This window comes from Rissa tridactyla, chromosome 23 (assembly GCF_028500815.1).
Source record: "Rissa tridactyla isolate bRisTri1 chromosome 23, bRisTri1.patW.cur.20221130, whole genome shotgun sequence".
Lineage (NCBI taxonomy): Eukaryota > Metazoa > Chordata > Aves > Charadriiformes > Laridae > Rissa > Rissa tridactyla.
This window is the reverse complement of record NC_071488.1, coordinates 3,877,702-3,895,828: the sequence shown is the minus strand read 5'-3', so window position 1 is coordinate 3,895,828 and position 18,127 is coordinate 3,877,702. Positions and strand designations below refer to the sequence as shown.

The 18,127-nt window shown below is 71.6% G+C and overlaps 2 protein-coding genes across 2 annotated transcripts; both read left to right on the top strand.

The window, feature by feature from the left end:
• Positions 1-393: 393 nt before the first annotated feature.
• Positions 394-7,441, top strand: THBS3 (thrombospondin 3). Its single transcript, XM_054182419.1, has 21 exons — positions 394-997; positions 1,986-2,192; positions 2,380-2,636; positions 2,740-2,842; positions 3,088-3,114; positions 3,430-3,512; positions 3,623-3,674; positions 3,763-3,911; positions 4,126-4,266; positions 4,421-4,498; positions 4,582-4,734; positions 4,858-4,968; positions 5,077-5,184; positions 5,417-5,576; positions 5,693-5,811; positions 5,959-6,011; positions 6,191-6,384; positions 6,461-6,639; positions 6,755-6,803; positions 6,994-7,190; positions 7,265-7,441. Exons 1-21 carry the CDS (start codon positions 895-897, stop codon positions 7,439-7,441), a joined length of 2,700 nt encoding a protein of 899 aa, XP_054038394.1. The 5' UTR covers positions 394-894.
• A 4,049-nt stretch (positions 7,442-11,490) lies between these two features.
• Positions 11,491-15,625, top strand: MUC1 (mucin 1, cell surface associated). The gene is made up of 7 exons (XM_054183034.1): positions 11,491-11,533; positions 12,357-13,075; positions 13,276-13,349; positions 13,445-13,609; positions 13,900-14,068; positions 14,170-14,316; positions 15,374-15,625. The coding sequence occupies exons 1-7, from the start codon at positions 11,491-11,493 to the stop codon at positions 15,446-15,448; spliced, it is 1,392 nt and encodes a 463-aa protein (XP_054039009.1). The 3' UTR covers positions 15,449-15,625.
• Positions 15,626-18,127: the final 2,502 nt, after the last annotated feature.

The following is an 18,127-nucleotide window of genomic DNA, read 5'->3' as shown; positions in this document are numbered from 1 at the left end:
CGCTGCATCCCACTACCCGGCATCCCCCCCCCGCCTCGCATCATCCCGCCCCACATCACCCCACACCACATCCCACTGCCCCGCATCACCCCGTCCCGCGTACCACTGCCCCGCACCGCACCGCTCTGCCCCGCGCGTTTTCATGGAAAAAAAAAAACCCAAAACAAACCAGGGGCGGGAGCCCGCTGGCACCGGAGGGAGGGAAAACTCCCCCCGTACGGCTCCCCCCGCCCCGCGTTCCCCGCAGCCGCTGGCGCGCACCGAGCTGCTGGCGCGGGGCTGGGGCTGGGAGCGGGGCTGGGGGGGGCCCCGTTGTTATGGAGCCGGGGGGGGAAAACAGGAGTAAACACGGCCTCAAGCCCGGGGCGGAGGGGAAGGAGCTCCCGGGATGAGCTCATTGTGTTGCTGCGGGGTTTGGGTCGGGTCCCGGCGCTGATTTACGCCGCTCCAGGCGGGCTGGCTCCGTTCCCACCCCGGGGAGCACCGCACCGGCAAGGGGTGCCCCGACACCGGGGCGCAGGCCCCCGGGCCGGAGGCACCCCGGCGTCGGGCACCCCTGGCAAAGCACGCCCGGTCCCCGGCTCTCCCGGACTGGGATGCTCCGGCTCTGCTGGGGCGGCTCCGGCTCGCAAGAAGGCGGCCCCAGACTGCCTGACCCGCCGGTGAACCGGCGGCTGCCACACTCAATTTCTGTGAGCCACCAGGCCGGCCCGGTGGGTCGCCCGCAGCGCCCGTGCGCCCCGTCCCACCCCTCTCCCGCCCCGCCGGGGGTCCCCGGGATGCCCGGCCGTGATTGACGGGTCTTTGTTTCCTCCTCGCCGGCAGCGCCGGCCCCTCCCCGCTCGCACCACCCCGCCCCGCCGCGCTCCGCTCCGCACCGGCGGTACCGGCGGCATGGGGGCACCGGCGGCGGCGGCCGCGGGGGGCCCGGCGCTCGGAGCGCTCCTGGCGCTGCTCCTGCTGGGCGCCGCCGGCGCCGCTCGCCACGGGCTACAAGGTAAGGCTACTGCCGGGCCGGGCCCCGGGGCGGCGGCGGGGCGCCCCCGACGGGGCGCCCGGCGGGAGACGGCAGCTGGACCCCCCCCGCCCCGGCTCCCGGCCCCGCTCCCCGGCCCGGGGCCGCTGACAGCGGCTCTGCTCGCCCTGGGAGGTCTGGCAGCTGGGGACAGAGGGGACATTCATCCCCGGAGCTCGGGGCGGCCGGCGGTGCTCCCCAGGGCCCGGGGGCAGCTCGGGGCAGGGAGCCGCCGGCGGGGAGCCCGCGGTGCCGATGGTAGCCCGGGGTCAGCGCGGGCTCCCGGGGCTCCCTTGGGCCCCCCGGGGCCGGGGTCCTCTCGCTCCGCCCGGTGCGGTTGCCGGGAGCGGGCGGGCAGCCGTGCGGCGGCGGGACCGGGCTCTCCGTGCTTCCCCGGAGCGCCCCGGGCGGTGCCGAGGGGTCGGGCCGTCCCTCCGGGGGCTCCCGTCCGGCTTGGTCGCTGCTCCGCGCCGTCCGCTGGGGCGGGTGCCGATGCCGGGGGGTCTCCGCGCCGTCCCCGCAGCTCCGCTCCAGCTGCGTCCCCGCTCCGCGATCCCGCGGGGCCGGACCGGCGCGGGATGCGGGATGCTCGGGGCTGGCGGGTCGCGGCAGCCGCCCCCGCGGGGAAACCCCGGCTGCGGAGCGGGGGAGCAGGGCTGGCTCCGGGCCGAGGACCCCCCTGGGCCGCCGGTCCCGCCGGTGGCGGGGGCTCCGCCGGTCCCTCTCGGCGCTGCTGGTCCTGGAGCGCCACCGCGCGGGGCCGGGGCTGGGCGGGGCCCTCGGGGCTTCCCCGGCCCCCCCCCCGGGCCCCGGCGGGCCAAGGACCCCCGTTCCGCGCCCCGTCCCGTCGATCGGGCCGGGCGTGCAGCGGGCCGGGCCGCGGTGCCCCGCGTCGGGCATCACCACGGTCCTGCGGCCGGAGCGGCGACTGCCCGGCCGGGCTGCGACCCCCGTGCTTGTCTCCCCGCAGTCATCGACCTGCTGATGGCGAGCGAGGCCCGGCAGATGGCCAGCATAACGCACAAGATCCGGATGGAGCTCCTGACGGTGAACGACGTTTACCTCCTCTCCACCTTCCGCCTGCCCCCCAAGCAGGGGGGGACCCTCTTCGGCCTCTACTCCAAGAAGGACAACACGAGGTGGCTGGAGGTCTCTGTGGTGGGGAAAATCAACAAAGGTGGGTGCCTGCTGTGCGGGGACGTGCTGACCCTGCTCTTGCCATGATGCTCAGGGAGAAACAGGGACTGAGTTCCTGCCATCCGCGAGGCCCGCTGGGGAGAGCAGCGTGCGCACGTGGGTCCTGGGGGGCTGTTGGTGCTCGGGCGGGGGGGGAGAGCTGACGGCCCCTTCCCACTCCTCCGCAGTCCTGGTGCGTTACCTGCGGGAAGACAACAAGCTGCACTCGGTCAACCTGCAGCACGCGCATGTGGCAGATGGGCAGAGCCACACCGTCATCGTGCGCCTGAGCGGGCTGCGCGGGGACATGCTGAGCGTGGAGCTCTACGTCGACTGCAAGCAGATGGACTCCAGCGTGGGGCTGCCTGAGCTGTCGGAGATCCCCCTGGCAGAGGTGGAGTCCATCGAGGTGCGCACGGGGCAGAAGGCCTACCAGAGGATGCAGGTCAGTGCCGGGACCTCCTGGGGGGCTGAGACACCCCCTGCTCTGGGCCCTCGGCGACAGGCAGAGCCCCCCACGGCTGACTGCGTCTCCCCTCCTACATCAGGGGTTCGTGGAGTCGATGAAGCTGATCCTGGGAGGGTCCATGAGCCGTGTCGGGGCGCTGAGCGAGTGCCCCTTCCAAGGAGACGAGTCCATCCACAGTGCAGGTAAAGGCACGTCTGTGCCCGCTGATGAGCACGGAGGGCTTACAGGGTCACCCATGCTGTGGCACGTGGAGGTGCGAGGTGACAGCACGGTGCGCAGAGGGGTGCTCCTCCCTCTCCCGGTCCTGCATCCCCAGGCAGGTGGGAGCTCCTGCGCCGTGCAGGCACTGACCGGGAGCGACCGCGCCAGGTGACGCTGCTGGGCGTTGGTGGCGGCAGTCGGTAATCTCTCATCTCTCCTCTTGCAGTGACGAGCGTGCTGGCCTCCATCCTGGGTAAGATCCCGTTCCGCTTCCCCCGTTCCCTGGCGTGAGGGCGATGGCAGCGTTTGGGGCTCCACGGAGGCAGAAACCCTCCGCAGCCCGTCCCAGCGCCCCAAGTGCCTGCAGGGCTCCCCAGGATGGGGTGGATCCAAGGGCATGGCATGTGCTATGGGGAAGAGGTCCTGAGCGGACCAGGGAGGAGGAGGAAGGGCTGTCGGGTGTCTCATCCCCCTGGTTGGGTGCCGGGGGGCAGAGCAGTCCCCAGCCCACAGCCCTGGGAGGCCGTGGCTGTCCTGGGGCTGACCTTGTCCTTTCTGCTTCTGTCAGGTGAGCAGACCAAGGCGCTGGTCACGCAGCTCACCCTCTTCAACCGGGTCCTGACCGAGCTGCGAGAAGACATTAGGGACCAGGTGAGGTGCTGGGGCAGCGTCGGCTGTCCCCAGGCTGGGTTTGCCCAAGCGCGGAGTGCCAGCCCCGCGCGCTGCATCCCCCTGACGCTTCGTGCTCTGCTGCCTCGCAGGTGAAGGAGATGTCTCTGATTCGCAACACCATCATGGAGTGCCAGGTCTGCGGTGAGTGCCGGGGAAGCCCCACTCCCACCTCAGGGGGCCAAGGGAGGGCCGCCCCGTCTCACCCCCTGCCCGACTCTCCTCTCCTCAGGCTTCCATGAGCACCGGTCCCGCTGCAACCCCAACCCCTGCTTCAGCGGCGTGGACTGCATGGAGACATACGAGTACCCCGGGTACCGCTGCGGGCCCTGCCCGCCGGGGCTGGAGGGCAATGGCACCCACTGCGCTGACATCGATGAGGTGGGCATGCTCCCGGGGCGGGTCAGCGGGTGGCTCGGGCCACCTCCGAGCCCCAGCGCTGCTACAAGCAGCGTGGGCAGACGACGCTTCTCCTCTCCGAATGCGTCCTCAAGCCGGGAAAGGGTCCTGCCGGGACACCCTGGGGCAGCGGCCACCCCGACATGCGGGATGCGGTGCCCCGGGGGTGAAGCCTTTCTCTCCCCCTGTGCTGCAGTGCGCTCACGCCAACCCCTGCTTCCCCGGCTCCAAGTGCATCAACACGGCCCCCGGCTTCCGCTGCGAGCCCTGTCCCCGCGGCTACCGGGGCAACACCGTCTCCGGTGTGGGGGTGGACTACGCGAGGGCCAGCAAGCAGGTGGGTGCAGCGCTGCGGGACTCGCGCTCTGGGCTGCTGAGCTGCGGGGATGGGCGGAGGATGCTTTTCGGAGGAGGGCGGCTTTCCTGGGGCAGGAACGGGCAGAGCTGCAGGGAAAGGCGCCGGGTGACGGTTTCTCCTGCGCTGCTCGCAGGTTTGCACGGATATTGATGAATGCAACGACGGGAACAACGGGGGCTGCGACCCCAACTCCGTCTGCACCAACACGCTGGTGAGCAGAGCTGCCCCCCTCCCCTGCCTGCCGCCCGGCACCGCTCTGCTCCCCGAATCCTGCCCCTGCCCTTTCTCTCCCAGGGCTCCTACAAGTGCGGTCCCTGCAAGTCGGGGTTTGTGGGGAACCAAACGTCCGGCTGCGTCCCACAGAAGTCCTGCAGCACTCCCACCTCCAACCCCTGCGACATCAACGGCTTCTGCGTGTTCGAGAGGAACGGTGAAATTTCCTGCGCGGTGAGTGGGAGGTGGGGGGTGGAGGGCTGCAAAGGGAGGGTGCGGGGCACGCCGGCACGGGCGGCAGCTGGTCCTGCCAGTGCCCTTCCGCGCTCCCCAGCCCCTGATTTCTTCTCTCTTCAGTGCAACGTGGGCTGGGCTGGCAACGGCAACGTGTGTGGGCAAGACACAGACCTCGATGGCTACCCAGATGAGCCCCTGCCCTGCATCGACAACAACAAGCACTGCAAGCAGGTGGGGGCCCGGAGAGGGAGGGGGCGGCATCCTTGGGCAGGGGGTGCTTGGGGAGCCGTTGGCAGGGGCTCGTCTCCTCCCCGTCTCTAACACTGTCTCTGCCTGCAGGACAACTGCCGCCTGACGCCGAATTCAGGGCAGGAGGACGCTGACAATGACGGCATCGGGGACCAGTGTGACGATGATGCTGACGGCGATGGCATCAAGAACGTGGAGGTGGCCGTGCCGGGCGGGTGGGACGTGCCTGCGGTCTGGGGGCCGTGCTGGGCAGCGGGCTTCTCCCTTTGGCTTTATGCCGATGCCCTCAAGATACTTCTGGGGAGCAGCAGGCCAGGGCTTGTGGCTCTGGGATGGCCTTACTGGGTGTGCTGGAGGAGGTGTCCTCCCCCCTGACCTCTGCGGGACTGCAGCTTCTTGTCTGCAGCACGAGTGTCCCTCTTCCCCACAGGACAACTGCCGGCTCTTCCCCAACAAGGACCAGCAGAACTCGGACACCGACTCCTTCGGGGACGCCTGTGACAACTGCCCCAACGTGCCCAATAACGACCAGCGGGACACGGACAGCAACGGCGAGGGGGACGCGTGCGACAATGACATCGATGGGGACGGTGAGCGGCTCTCGGGGCTGGCCTGCCCGCGCGGGCCCGGGGCTGCTGGCAGAGCAGGGACACTGTCACGCCAGGCTGGGGGGGGTGGGGGCATCCACCCAGCACTGTCCTTGCAGGGATTCCCAACATGCTGGATAACTGCCCCAAGGTGCCCAACCCTCTGCAGACCGACCGGGACGAGGACGGCGTCGGGGATGCCTGTGACAGTTGCCCTGAAATGAGCAACCCCACTCAGGTATGTAGCCAGGGCCAGGCTGGGGAAGGGGGGGTCTGGGCGGGGGACAGGACCCTGCCCAACAGGGGGGGCGGGGGGTCCCCCTGCAGCGGGGCCGGGCACCCTCGCCCCGGGGTGTCCGCGGAACTGGGCTCTGCTCTCCTCCAGACAGATATGGACAGCGACCTGGTAGGAGACACCTGTGACACCAACGAGGACAGGTGGGGACCACGCCGCTGCAGCGTCACCTCCCCGTCCCATCCCCTCCCTGGGGGAGAGCCGGGCTCCCGTCTCGGGGGCCTGCGAGGTGGGACGGGGTCTTTGGGGTCGGTGGGGGTGCTGGGACACAGTACCAGGCCCCCGGTTTGCGGCGCTGCTCTCACCCTGGTCTGGCTTCCAGCGATGGGGACGGGCATCAGGACACGAAGGACAACTGTGCCGAGATCCCCAACAGCTCCCAGCTGGACTCAGACAACGACGGGCTGGGGGATGAGTGTGACAATGACGATGACAACGATGGCATCCCTGACTATGTGGCACCTGGCCCAGACAACTGCCGCCTCATCCCCAACCCTAACCAGAAGGACTCGGACGGTGAGTGCGGGGCGGGCGCGAGGAGACAGAGCTGCCTGGGCTCAGCCCACCCCTGATCGGGGCTGCGTGTCCCCAGGGAACGGTGTGGGCGACGTGTGCGAGGAGGACTTCGACAACGACACGGTGGTGGACCAGCTGGACGTGTGCCCCGAGAGCGCCGAGGTGACGCTGACCGACTTCCGTGCCTACCAGACCGTCATCCTCGACCCTGAGGGGGACGCCCAGATCGATCCCAACTGGGTTGTCCTCAACCAGGTGTGGGTGCTGCCCCCCGTGTTTCTGGGGGCTGTGCTGCTGGGCTGGGAGCAGAGGGGGACCGGGAGGTCCCCAGGGCTGCTGGGGATGCCCCTCACCCAGCTGTCCCCCGCAGGGCATGGAGATCGTGCAGACCATGAACAGTGACCCGGGCTTGGCTGTTGGTAAGAGATGCTCTCCCACCTGCAGACCCTGTGGGGTAGCCCCCCTACTTCTGTCCGCCCCATGCTGGGGGGTGAGGGACGGTTCTTTGCCCCACAGAGGGGCGAAGGGTGGGCTGCAGGGGGCCGGGGGGTGCAGAGTCCCATTCTGGGGTGGGGGAGAGGGCTCCTCACAGCGTTTGCCCACCTGCAGGCTACACGGCCTTCAACGGGGTGGACTTCGAGGGCACCTTCCACGTCAACACCGTCACCGACGATGACTACGCCGGCTTCATCTTCAGCTACCAGGACAGCGCCAGCTTCTACGTGGTGATGTGGAAGCAAACGGAGCAGACATACTGGCAGGCCACCCCCTTCCGCGCCGTGGCCGAGCCGGGGCTGCAGCTCAAGGTGGGTGCTGGCCACCCAATGGGTGAGGTCGCCTCCCCCGCCTGGCTCCCCCCTCATGCCCCGTGCACCCACAGGCAGTGAAGTCCTCGACAGGCCCTGGGGAGCACCTGCGCAACGCGCTGTGGCACACGGGCCACACGCCCGACCACGTCCGCCTGCTCTGGAAGGACCCGCGCAACGTGGGCTGGCGGGACAAGACGTCCTACCGCTGGCAGCTGGCGCACAGGCCCCAGGTGGGCTACATCAGGTGAGCGGGGGCTGGGCATGGGGGCGGGGGGGGGGCACAGAGGCTGCTGGGATCGGGGGGGCCGCTCTGGGGTCCAGCCCTGGTGGGAACACCCCAGTGGGGGGCTGCTGGCCTTTGGGATGGGGGTCCCCTGCAGTGGGGCCACCCTGATGGGGAGGATGCTGGCCGTGGGGAGGGGTCCAGCCCCAGAGGGACACCATCAGCGGAGGGGACGCCGGCCGTGGGGAGGGGTCCAGCCCCAGAGGGACACCATCAGCGGAGGGACGCCGGCCGTGGGGAGGGGTCCAGCCCCAGAGGGACACCATCAGCGGAGGGACGCCGGCCGTGGGGAGGGGTCCAGCCCCAGAGGGACACCATCAGCGGAGGGACGCCGGCCGTGGGGAGGGCCCAGACCCGGTGGGAACACACCAGTGTGGGGACGCCGGCCATGGGGGGGGGCGGGTTCCAGTCCCCGTGGGACCACATCAGCGGGGGGGGGGACGCCGGCCGTGGGGAGGGGTCCTGCCGCGGTGGGGCCGCGGGCGTGTTTTCCCCTTTAAGGACGCCGTCGGGGCGGCCGCCGCGGGGGGGCTCCGCGGGCCGGGCCCGTCCGCCCCGCCGGGCCCCCGCGGCCATTGTCCCGTCGCCATGGCGACCCCGCCGGCCGCCGGCGCCTTTCACATGCAAAACGCCCGACAAAGGCGGCGGGGCCGAGACGGGGGCGGCGAGGGGGGCTCCATCCCAGCCACGGCTGGGGGCCCCGGGCCGGGGATCCTGCCCCTCTCCGGGGGGGTCCATCCCCGGTCCGGTGCCCCCACGGCAGCCCCCGCGGGATGCCCCGTTCCCGGCCCGGTGCCCCCACCCCAGCCCCGGGTCGGGATGCCCCGGTGGGGTCCCGGTGGGGTCCCGGTCCCCCGCTGACCGGCCGGGGCGGGCCGTTCCCCTCCCGCAGGGTGCGGCTGTACGAGGGCCCGCGGCTGGTGGCTGATTCCGGGGTGATCATCGACACCACCATGCGCGGGGGGCGGCTGGGGGTCTTCTGCTTCTCTCAGGAGAACATCATCTGGTCCAACCTGCAGTACCGCTGCAACGGTGAGCACCGGGCTCCCCCCCGGCGGGGTCACCGGAGCCGCCCCGCACCGGGCTCCCCTCCCCCCGGGGCCACCGGGACCGCCCCGCACCGGGCCGGGGGCCGAGAGCTCGTAGAGCATCTCCTCCCCCGCCCCTGCTGTGGGGGTCGGGTCGGTCCGTCGGTCCTGGGGTCTGGGGGACCCGGTGCGGGGCTCGCCCGCTTTACCGGGACTTGCCCCCCGCGGCTCCTGACGACCCCCGCGCCTTCCCCCCCTCCCCGTTCTGTCCCCGCAGACTCGATCCCCGCCGACTTCGAGCCGTTCCGCCGGTTCCTGCTGGAGGGACGCGAGGTGAACGGCCGCGCCCGGGCCGGGCCGGTCCGCCCGCCCCCCCCCCCACCCCCGCCAGCGGCAGCCCGGGGGGCTCCGGGCCCCTCGGCCCCTCCCGGCCGCGCCCCGCGCTCCCGGCCCCCCGCGGACTTTGCACCGCCGGTACCGGCGGGTGCGGGCGGCAACGGGGCGAGCGGGACCGGCGGGTGGCGGGGCTGCCGCCCCCCCCCCCCGCCCCGGGCGCTGCCCGAAGTCTGGCCATAAAGTTTTGAGTGTTTTTTAGCCTGCGCGCCCGGTTCCTGCGGGGGTCCCGGTGCCCCGAGCGGGCGTTGCCCACCCCCCACCCCGCCCCTCCCGATGCTCCCGGCTCCGTCCCTCGCCGTCCTCCCGGTGGTCGTGGCGGGGGCGTGTGGGGGGGGGGTACCCGGCCGGTGGCACCGGCGGAGCCCGCGGCGGCGGGAGGCCGGGACGAGTGCAATATTGGTAGGCGAGAGCACAACACTGCACCGCATCCCGTCCCTCCCGCCGCCCCGGAGGGACCGGAGCCGCCGCCGCCGCCGCCGCCGCTCGGGCCGCTCCGTGGGAACTGCGCGGCGCGCGCCGAGCCCCGGCGGCAGTGCCCGGTCGCCATGGCGACGGGTGGCCCGGCAACGCGGCGGAATGTGCCCCCCCCCCCTTCCCCCCCCCCCCAGCCCCGCCCCGCCCCGGCACCGGCACCGGCCCGGCTCCCCCCCCCCCCCCGCCCCGCGGCGGCGGCGACAATGGGCGCGGCGGCCCCGGGCCCCCCTCTTAAAAGGGCAACGCGGCGGCCGCGGGGCCGTTCCACCGGCAGCCGGTGGCCGGGCGAGCGTTGTCCGCTGCCCGTTCCCGTCCCGGCGGCGGCCGGGACATCGCGGCGGCGCCGGAGTCGGTACCGAGCGCCTCCCGTCCCCACCGACCCGGGGGCGGCGGGGCGGGGAAGAACGGCGGGGCGGGGCTCGTCCCCCTCTCCGGCTCTGAGGGGCATCAGCGGGGCCCCGCTCCCGGTGCCCTTCCCGGTGCCGCCCGGGGCGCGGGGCGAGCGCTGGGCGCGGCCGCATCCGCCAGGGGGCGCCGCAGCTCAACGGCCACCGGGAGGGGCCCCGGACCCCCCCCCCAGCCCCCCGCGCGGGCGCCGGGCACGGCCGGTGCGGGGCACCGGGGGCTGTCGCCGCGGGCGGGGTGGGAGCGCGGGCGCCGGGGGCGGCCGCAGGGGACGGGGACGCGGCGCCGCGTGTCCGGCCCCTTCCCCCCCCCGACCCCGCAGCGGTTTTCCGCTAAGCGGGATGTTGCAGACCTTAAATTGCGGGCTGGGGGCGGGGGGGGTGGGACGACGGGGACGTGTTCCCGGCCCCCCCGGCGCCGCCCCGGGTGGGCACAAAGGGCAGATGGTGGCGGGTGCGGGAGGGCCGGGGCAGTGGGGGTCAGCAGCACCCTGGGGGAGCTGCCCGTCCCCACAGCTGAGGGGTTTCGGGGGGGGCCGTGACACCACTGCCCCCACCCCAATCTGGCTGCCCGTTCCCTGCCTGGCACCGAGGCCGCGGGCCCCGTCGGGGGGAACTGGGCGAAGCTGGTGCCATCGCACCCCGCTGATGCCCGTCCCTATCACCGCGGTGCGGAGGGTCCCCCCACTCTCTGCTCCCTTTGCTCCGATGCCTCGGAACCCGGGGGGGGGGGGTTCGGCTGCACGCAGGGCTGGGCAGGACGCCGGGCGTGGGGGTCCCGGCCAAGCCCTCCCCGGGAATAGGGGCGCTTCCTGGGAATTGGGGCTCTCCGGCAGGGCAGGGACAGGCAGGGACCAGAAAGGCCGGTGTGACCCGGCGGTGCCAGGAGCACGTGTCACCGGGGAGGATGGGGGCACCCGGTATCTCTGGGGTGGGGCATCGGCATCCGGCTTGGCACTGGGCATCAGCCTGGGCTGGGGGGCCGCGTCCTGACTGGGAAGGGGGTCCTGTGCCCACTGGGGCCCTGGCGCTTGGGGCGGGGGCCCTGGGACCTGGCGGGGAGGTTGCTGGCAGGTACTGGGATTTTGTGGGGCCCTGGGCCCCACCTGCGTAATCATTTGGGGCGGGGGGATCACCAGTGTTTATTTGAGCGTTGGGCGAGGCAGTGGCCGGTAATGATTAACCCCGCGCTGAGCCAGAGAATGAGCCCCCCCCCCTCTTCCCTGGCCTCGAGCGAGGGGCTGGGGGGTTCTGTCCCCCTGTGTTCCCCACCACGTCTTGGGGGCCATGGCTCAGCCCACAGCACTGGGCAGACGCTGCCCCCCACCTCTGCCCGGGGACCCCTGGCCACTGCCCCTTCCCTGTGCCCCTCCCCGTGGCCGCGTCCACCCGCAGCACGAGGACGCCGCTGGCAGTGTCCCCCCAAGCCGGGGGACCATGGGGGACCCGGCCCCAGGGGAGGATGCCCTGGGGGCCCCATCGGCAGGGCGGCGCGCCGGTGCCCTGCGCCAAGCAGGGCGGAGGGACCCCCCCTTCCCCGGGGCCGGCGGCGGGGTGGGGCCTCCCCACCTGCTCCAGGTGCTCTATAAAGCTCCCACTGCTGCCGAGCCACCGGTTCCTGATCCCGGGATCGCAGAGCGCGCCGCCGGCTAACGGGAGAGCAGCGCCACAGAACCCCGAGAGGCACTGGGACCCCCCCCGGGATGAGCCCCATGGCGTTCACCGCCCTCCTGCTGCTGCTGCTGCTGGGCGCAGGTGAGGGGCTGGGGCCGATGGGACCCCGAGCTGGAGGACAAGCGGGGAGTTAACGGGGCAGGGGACGGGAGCGGGGTCCCCTGGGCTGCTTTCTGAGCGTGGACTGGGGGGGTGCGAGAGCCGGTGGCCCTCAGCACCCCGGCAGCAGGGAAATGGCCATCTCTCCTGGCCTGGCCCCGGGGTGCAGCACCCCAGGTCTGGCTGTCCCCAGCAAATCCAGGACCTGGGGACCTTGCTGTGGCCGCGGCTCCTCTTAGCCGTGTCCGAAAGGATCGGCCGGGCAGCCGGGCTGTGCCGGGGCCAGCCGGAGCAGACTCGCGGGCTGGTATGCAGGTGTGTCCCGGTGAGCCGTCCGGACCACGGGCTCTCCTCCAGTGCCGCCGGCTCCTGCGGCACCCGCTGGGAAACCGCCCGGGAGCTGCCCGCGCTGGCCGGCAGCCAGGCCATGCGGGTCCGGGGCGGGGGGCATGGTTGGCACCCACCCTCCCAGCCCAGCGACCTGCAGCAAAGAGGGGTTTATCTGGGTGGAGGGGCTGCGTCCCAGCCCCCCCAGCATGGCTGCGTCCCCTCAGGAGCAGAGGGGATCCTGCAGGGCTAGGCACGGCGCTGGTGCCAGCCACCTCAGTGGTGCCACGTGTGCCCAGCACAAGCCCCAGCTGTGGGATGTTCCTGGAGGGCTTGTCCTTGTGGGCATCGGGAGCTGCTGATGGTCGGCTCCTGGAGGTCCCAGTGCTTCACGGTGCCTTGTGGCCCGGGGGGGTGTCCAAGACCCTCCCAAACCGGTGCTGCGGTCCCAGCCGCTGACTCCTGGGGTTTCCTCTAGGTAACTGTGACATGGCCATGAGTGAGACCACCGTGGAGACAACCACAACCGAAACAACCACCACAGAGACGACCACCACTGACACGACCACTGCGGAGACAACCGCGGAGACGACCGCCAACCCCACGATCACCACTCCCAACGTCACGATCTCCAAAACCACAGTGGGCAACGGGAACCGAACCTCCATCTCCTCCCACACCGTAGTCTTCACCCACGCCACCAACACCACAAACTCCCAGCCCGGCAACAGCTCCGCAGGCAACGCCACAGCCGAGAGCACCGCGGTGCCCGTCTCGAGCACCGCCGTCGTCTCCCACGCCAATGCCACCACGAACGGCAGCAACTGGATCACCCCCGTCGGCACCAACACGACCAACAGCAGCTCTGCGGCTCCCACCCCCACCGCGGGCGCTGGCACCGCGATCCCCATCTCCAGCGCCACAGGCAACGGGACCAGCAGCCCTCGGGTCGTCCCCACGCGGGAAACCTCTGTCACCAGCCAGGGCAGCCCAGCTTCTGGGCAGCCCTCCACGGCTGTGCCGGCCAGTAGCAGGGGTCCCAGCCCCAGCAAACCCCCAGCCCCGCTTCCCACCGGGGTCCAGCTGCTCCTCCGCGTCCTGCTCTCCTTCCGCATCCTCAACAGGAGCTTCAACGAGAGCCTGCGCGACCCCACCTCCAAGGAGTACAGGAACCTGAGCAACGCGGTCTTGACCATGGTGAGTCCCAGCCCCGGGCGAGCAAAGACCCCCCCTAGTCCGTGCTGGGAAGGAGCCGCCTCCCATCAGGGCTCCCCGTAAAGGCACCCCGAGCACCTGCTCCGCCGCAGGCTCCAGCAGCCCTGGCCGGTCCCGCGAGGGGACAGGAGGGAGGGGGTGTCTGGGGGGGAGGTGGCCGTCACCCCCGTGCTTTGTTCCAGTACGAACGCGTCTTTGGCTGCGCGAGCTGCGTGGGCGGGCAGACCTACAAGGGATGCAGCGAGCTCCAGTTCAGGTGAGCCGGGCAGCGCGTGTCCTGCGTCCCGGCGCGGAGCCCCTCGCGGTGGAGGGGGCGGCCGTCTGGACGCTGACACCTCCTCTCGCGGGCAGCCAAGGCTCGGTGGAGGTGCAGTCCACCCTCATCTTTGGGCCCGGCAATGACACCGTCACCAGCGCCGCCGCTGGGCAGCAGCTGAGGAGGAGCGTGGACCAGGACGGCTTCATCATGGGCCTGCAGCTGGCCGACATCCAGAGTGAGCGGGAGCTGGGGGCTGGGCGTGCACGGGGGGACGGAGCCCCGCGGGGGTGTTCGGGGGGAGCTCCGCAAGCGCTGCCCCATCCTGGCCGGGGCAGGGAATCGCCTTGGTTGTGTGGGGGGGACACACACACGGGTTTCCCTGTGGGACAGGCTCAGGGCTTGCAGCCAGCGGAGCCGATGCAGTTTCCCAGCGCCCGTGGCGGACGGCACTGGGAAGACCAACTGGATGCTGTGGAGGAGGGCTCGTCCCCTCGTGCCCTGTCCCGGGAGTCTCTCAGGGCTGTTTGTCCCCCCCCCCGGCCCCCAGCCCCACGGGTCTGCCCAGCGGCGCAGACACGGACGGCTCTGGTCCTCTTTCAGGCACCGAGGAGGTGACGTCCCCAGCGCCGGTGCCTGCAGTCCCGGATTGGGCCATTGCTCTGCTGGTCCTGGTCTGCATCCTGCTGCTGCTGAACATCCTCACCTGCTTCCTGATGGTGCGTCCCCCATCCCTGTCCTCACCTGCCTTCTGCTGGTGGGTCCCCTGTCCCCGTCCCCATCCCTCCATGGTCCCTGACCCCTTCCCTCTCCCCCCCAGACCACCTGCACCTGCCGCCGGAAAAGCCGAGGGAAGCTGGACCTGCTCAGCACAAAGGATTCCTACCACCCCATGGCCGAGTACGCACCGTACCAGAGCCACGGCCGCTACGTGTCACCCAACAGCAAGCCCAACCCCTACAGCCAGGTGAGAGCTGGCCGCCATCGTCCCCGGGGCCACTCACACCCGGCATCGCGGCCGCCGTGGGCTGGGACGGTGCTGGGGAAGGGGATTTTTGGTGCAGGCGGGTGGCTGGGCAGGTCCCTTGACCGCTGAGTTAATGGCTAACGGAGCCGGTGGCCCTGGGAGCCCGCCCCATGCCAGTCCCCTCCCGGCTGGGACACGAGCCTAACTTTCACGCCTGGATGGAGCAGCGGCGCTGGGCGCGCGACCGGCACTGGCAGACCCAGCCCGGCTCTGGGGAGCTCCCCGCGACCTTGGGCGGATGCCCCCCCTGCCTGGTGGTGGGCAGTGGGGGGGTCCCTGCCTGCCTGCGCTGCCCCTGCTCGGGCTCCGCCATGTCCTGCCTGGACCCTGGCATCCGCTGGAGTCGGGGCATCCTTCTGCCATGGATGGGGAGCGGGGCTGGGACAGGGCCGGGGTGGTACAGGGGTGGCAGGGGGCTGCTTCCCATATCCCGCGCCCCACGTCCCGCGCCCCGCGTCCTGTTCCCCGTATCCTGCACCCCGTATCCCTCGCAGCGGCTCTGAAACCCAAGGGCACAGCTCTACCCCCAAGCGTTGCGGGATTTCGGGGCGGGGGGGAGGGGGGGGCTGTCCCGTGCCGCGGTGCTCCCCCGTGTGCCGGCGCTGCGGGCAGGGGCCGTATCCAGCTGCTTGGCTCCGTGCGAGCCGCTCGTCCTGTTCAAATACCAGGGGCCTGGGTAAATATTTACCTTTGCTCTTGCTGGGCAGGCTTATCGCGCGGGAGGGGAACACGGACGGGGCCGCTTCGCCTCCTCTGCCAGCTCCTGTACCCGGGGGGGGGGGCTCTGGGTGCCTGGGGGGGAGCTCTGGGTGCCCATGGGGGCTCCGGGTGCCCACGGTGCCTGTGGCCAGGGCGGCTGCCCACCGCGCAGGGGGGGAGGGATGCGCTTTGTGGCCAAGCACCGGGGGAGGGTGCCCCGGGTCGGGGGCTGAGGAGGGGGCTCAGCCCGGATCTGACGCCCCCCCCTCACCCCCCCCTCACCCCGCTCCCTCCCCAGGTGGCCGGTAGCAATGGCGGGGGGGCCGGCACCTTCACCTACACGAACCCCGCCACCACCTCCGACAACCTCTGAGGAACGCGCCGGGACGGAGGGCAGCTGCCGAGGGGAGGGGGCGGCCGCAGCCCCCCCCTGCTCCCAGGGGGGAGCAGCACCGGCCCCGGGCGTTTCCCCCCCTCCCCGGGTGCTGCTCGGCCCCTCGCCGCGGGCAGCGGGAGCCGGATGGTTCTGGAGCGGCCGAATTCGCGCGCATGACAGAACTGGATGAACAAAAAGATTCGGGGTGGGAAGGGAGGGTCCCCCGCACCCCCCGGCCCCCGCGCTCGCTTGGCCGTGCACCCCCTGCCATGGGGGAAGGGGGCTGCTGTGCTCGCCCCCCCCCTCCCCACTCGCCCCTGGGGGTTCAATTGCTCTTTTTGTGGTGTTATTTTATATAAATATAAATCTGGGGTGTTGCCGCTGGGCTCGGCTCGGCAGGGAAGTGGGGTGGTGGGGGCCGTGGTATATTTATCGCAATTTCGCAATAAAAGGATGGGTGCAGCCGGGTGCCGTGTCCCGCGGGGCTGCGGCGAGCCCGGGCGCAGCGGGTGCCTCCGCGGTGGGGTGATTGCCCTTCCAGCCCGGCGGCTGGTGGGACGTCCCCGGCGTGGCCGTCACGCACCCGGGTGAGCTCGGCTCGGGGTGGCGGGGGGACGACACCGCTCTCGTTTGTGGGGCCGGGCAGATGTGGGGCTCGTGCTGGGGTTGTTTCTGGCTCGCTGTCACTGCACCCGCGGTTGGCTGGGCACGGGCAGTGTCCCCGTCCCCTGTGTCCCCCCCCCCACTAGGTGTGACCGTGTCCCGCTGGGACACCTCTCGCCCACATCCCGCACTCTCGGTTTCCGTCTCATGAGCAAACACGTCTCGTTTGACACAACCGGTTATCCCGCGGCTGCGCCAGCGGCGGGCAGAGGTGACGACGGGCCCATAAAACGATGGGGCGAGCCCGGTGACGGCTGTACGTGCATGGCTGGCGTGCCCGCTCCCGCTCCCCTGCCTGCTCCAGGCTTGGCATCCCCCAAGCCCCGGGGGAGCCCCGAGACGGATTTGGGGACGGCGGGGGGAGCGGGACAGGGCTGTGGGCCGTGCCAGGGGGCAGCAGGGTGGCCCCGGCGGGCCTGGGGATTGAAACCAGACCTGGCAAGTGCAGCACGGGGCCGTGTGCCGGGGCGCAAGCCTTCGGGATGGCCGTGCGCTGGGCGGGGGGGGGTCTGGGCTGGGCCCACACTGGGGGCTGGGAGGGTTTGACAACCTCTGAAAAGCCAGAAAAACAAGGAAACAAACCTTCCCCAAAGAAACCCCTTGTGCGCCCAGGCACGGGGCCAGCGGCTTCACCAGGAACCAACCCCTGGGACCAGCCCGGTGGCATGTGGCTGGTGGCCACCTCGGCACGTGGGCTCCGGGTGTGGGACGCGGCTGTGACAGGTGCCCGGGGACCTGGGCATGTGCCAGGGAGGCACCTGGGCCACGCCGGGGTGCAGGCGAGGGGCTGGGGGGGCTCTGGGGCAAGGGAAGGGTGTCTGCCCGGCAAGAGCAGGGCGACACGAGCCCCGAGGATGGTGGTGGGTGCAGCCGGGGGTGGGGGGGTCTCCGCTGCTTTTGGTTTTCCGTGTGCCTCGCCGATAGCCAGAGTTGCCAACAGCAACGGCGAAACCCAGCAGCCTTCCAGCCCGGCAGGCGGGGGGCTGCGGGGACGGGGGGCTGCGGGGATGGGGTGCAATGGGGACAGGCAGCTGTGGGGATGGGGGCCGTGGGGACAGGGTGCGCCCCAGAGGGGGGGAGACCGGGGCAGGGAGCTGGGTGGTTTGGCGCAGGGCTTTGGGGGGGTCTTTGCGTGCACGTGAACAGCAGGACAACACCGGGGGGGGGGGACAGGGACATGGGACATAAGGTGCCAGATCCTGCCCTCGTATGCCAGGAGGAAGGGGGGGGGGGAGCTAAATCAGCATTGAGTCACCTCTGGCTTGTGTGTCCCCCCCGCGAACCCTGCTGCCAGCTGGGGATGGGTTTGTGTGCCCAGGGCAGGGCCCGCCGGAGTGCGGGGGGGGTGCGTGGGGCTGCTGCCGCCTGGGGCTGGGCAGGGCGGTGTGTGCCCCCGTCCCGGTCCCCCCCCAGCCCTGGGCAGGGCCTGCAGGAATCGAAACTGGCGCCTGGGCTGGGCCCCACAAAGAGCCACCTGTTCGCCGGCCACGGCGGCCCCACGGGCTGTGAAGTGTCGGGGGGGGCGGCGTTCCCTGGGGACAGGTGCCAGCTCCGGGTGGGGTGGGGATCCCAGCCCCACATGGGGGTCCTCCACCTGCCACACCGCTCCCCATGGGATGGGGGGAGCCGGGCTGGGGGGAGCCGGGCTGGGGGGGTGTCCATTCCCCATTACCCACCCCACAAGGATGTCCTGGTGCCCAGCTGACGCCCAAGCTGGACCCCCCCACTGATGCTATAGGGGTCTTCTCTTGGCCCAGCGAGGAGATGGTCGGGGGGGCCCCCCAACACCTGAGGATGGGGCGGCAGCAGCCATGTGTCTGGGCAGAGCGTGGGCAGGGACCGGACACGTCAGCACTGCCCGGGCAGGATTGGGCCCCGCTGGCACAGCCCGAGGGACAGCCCAGCCCCGGGGGCGGCCAGCCCCCCGCAGCCCCCCCCGCCGGCCCTCCCCGCAGGGCTCCAGAGGAGTCTGGCATTGCAGTTTATTGTAGGAAACCATGAAAATACAGCAAA

Coding starts and splice junctions, on each gene's coding strand:
- THBS3 (XM_054182419.1), top strand. CDS start 895: ATGGGGGCACCGGCGGCGGCGGCCGCGGGGGGCCCGGCGCTCGGAGCG. Junction 3,115..3,429: donor CGTGCTGGCCTCCATCCTGG/GTAAGATCCCGT, acceptor TGCTTCTGTCAG/GTGAGCAGACCAAGGCGCTG. Junction 4,969..5,076: donor ACAACAAGCACTGCAAGCAG/GTGGGGGCCCGG, acceptor CTCTGCCTGCAG/GACAACTGCCGCCTGACGCC.
- MUC1 (XM_054183034.1), top strand. CDS start 11,491: ATGGCGTTCACCGCCCTCCTGCTGCTGCTGCTGCTGGGCGCAG. Junction 13,076..13,275: donor GCAACGCGGTCTTGACCATG/GTGAGTCCCAGC, acceptor GCTTTGTTCCAG/TACGAACGCGTCTTTGGCTG. Junction 14,069..14,169: donor TCCTCACCTGCTTCCTGATG/GTGCGTCCCCCA, acceptor TCTCCCCCCCAG/ACCACCTGCACCTGCCGCCG.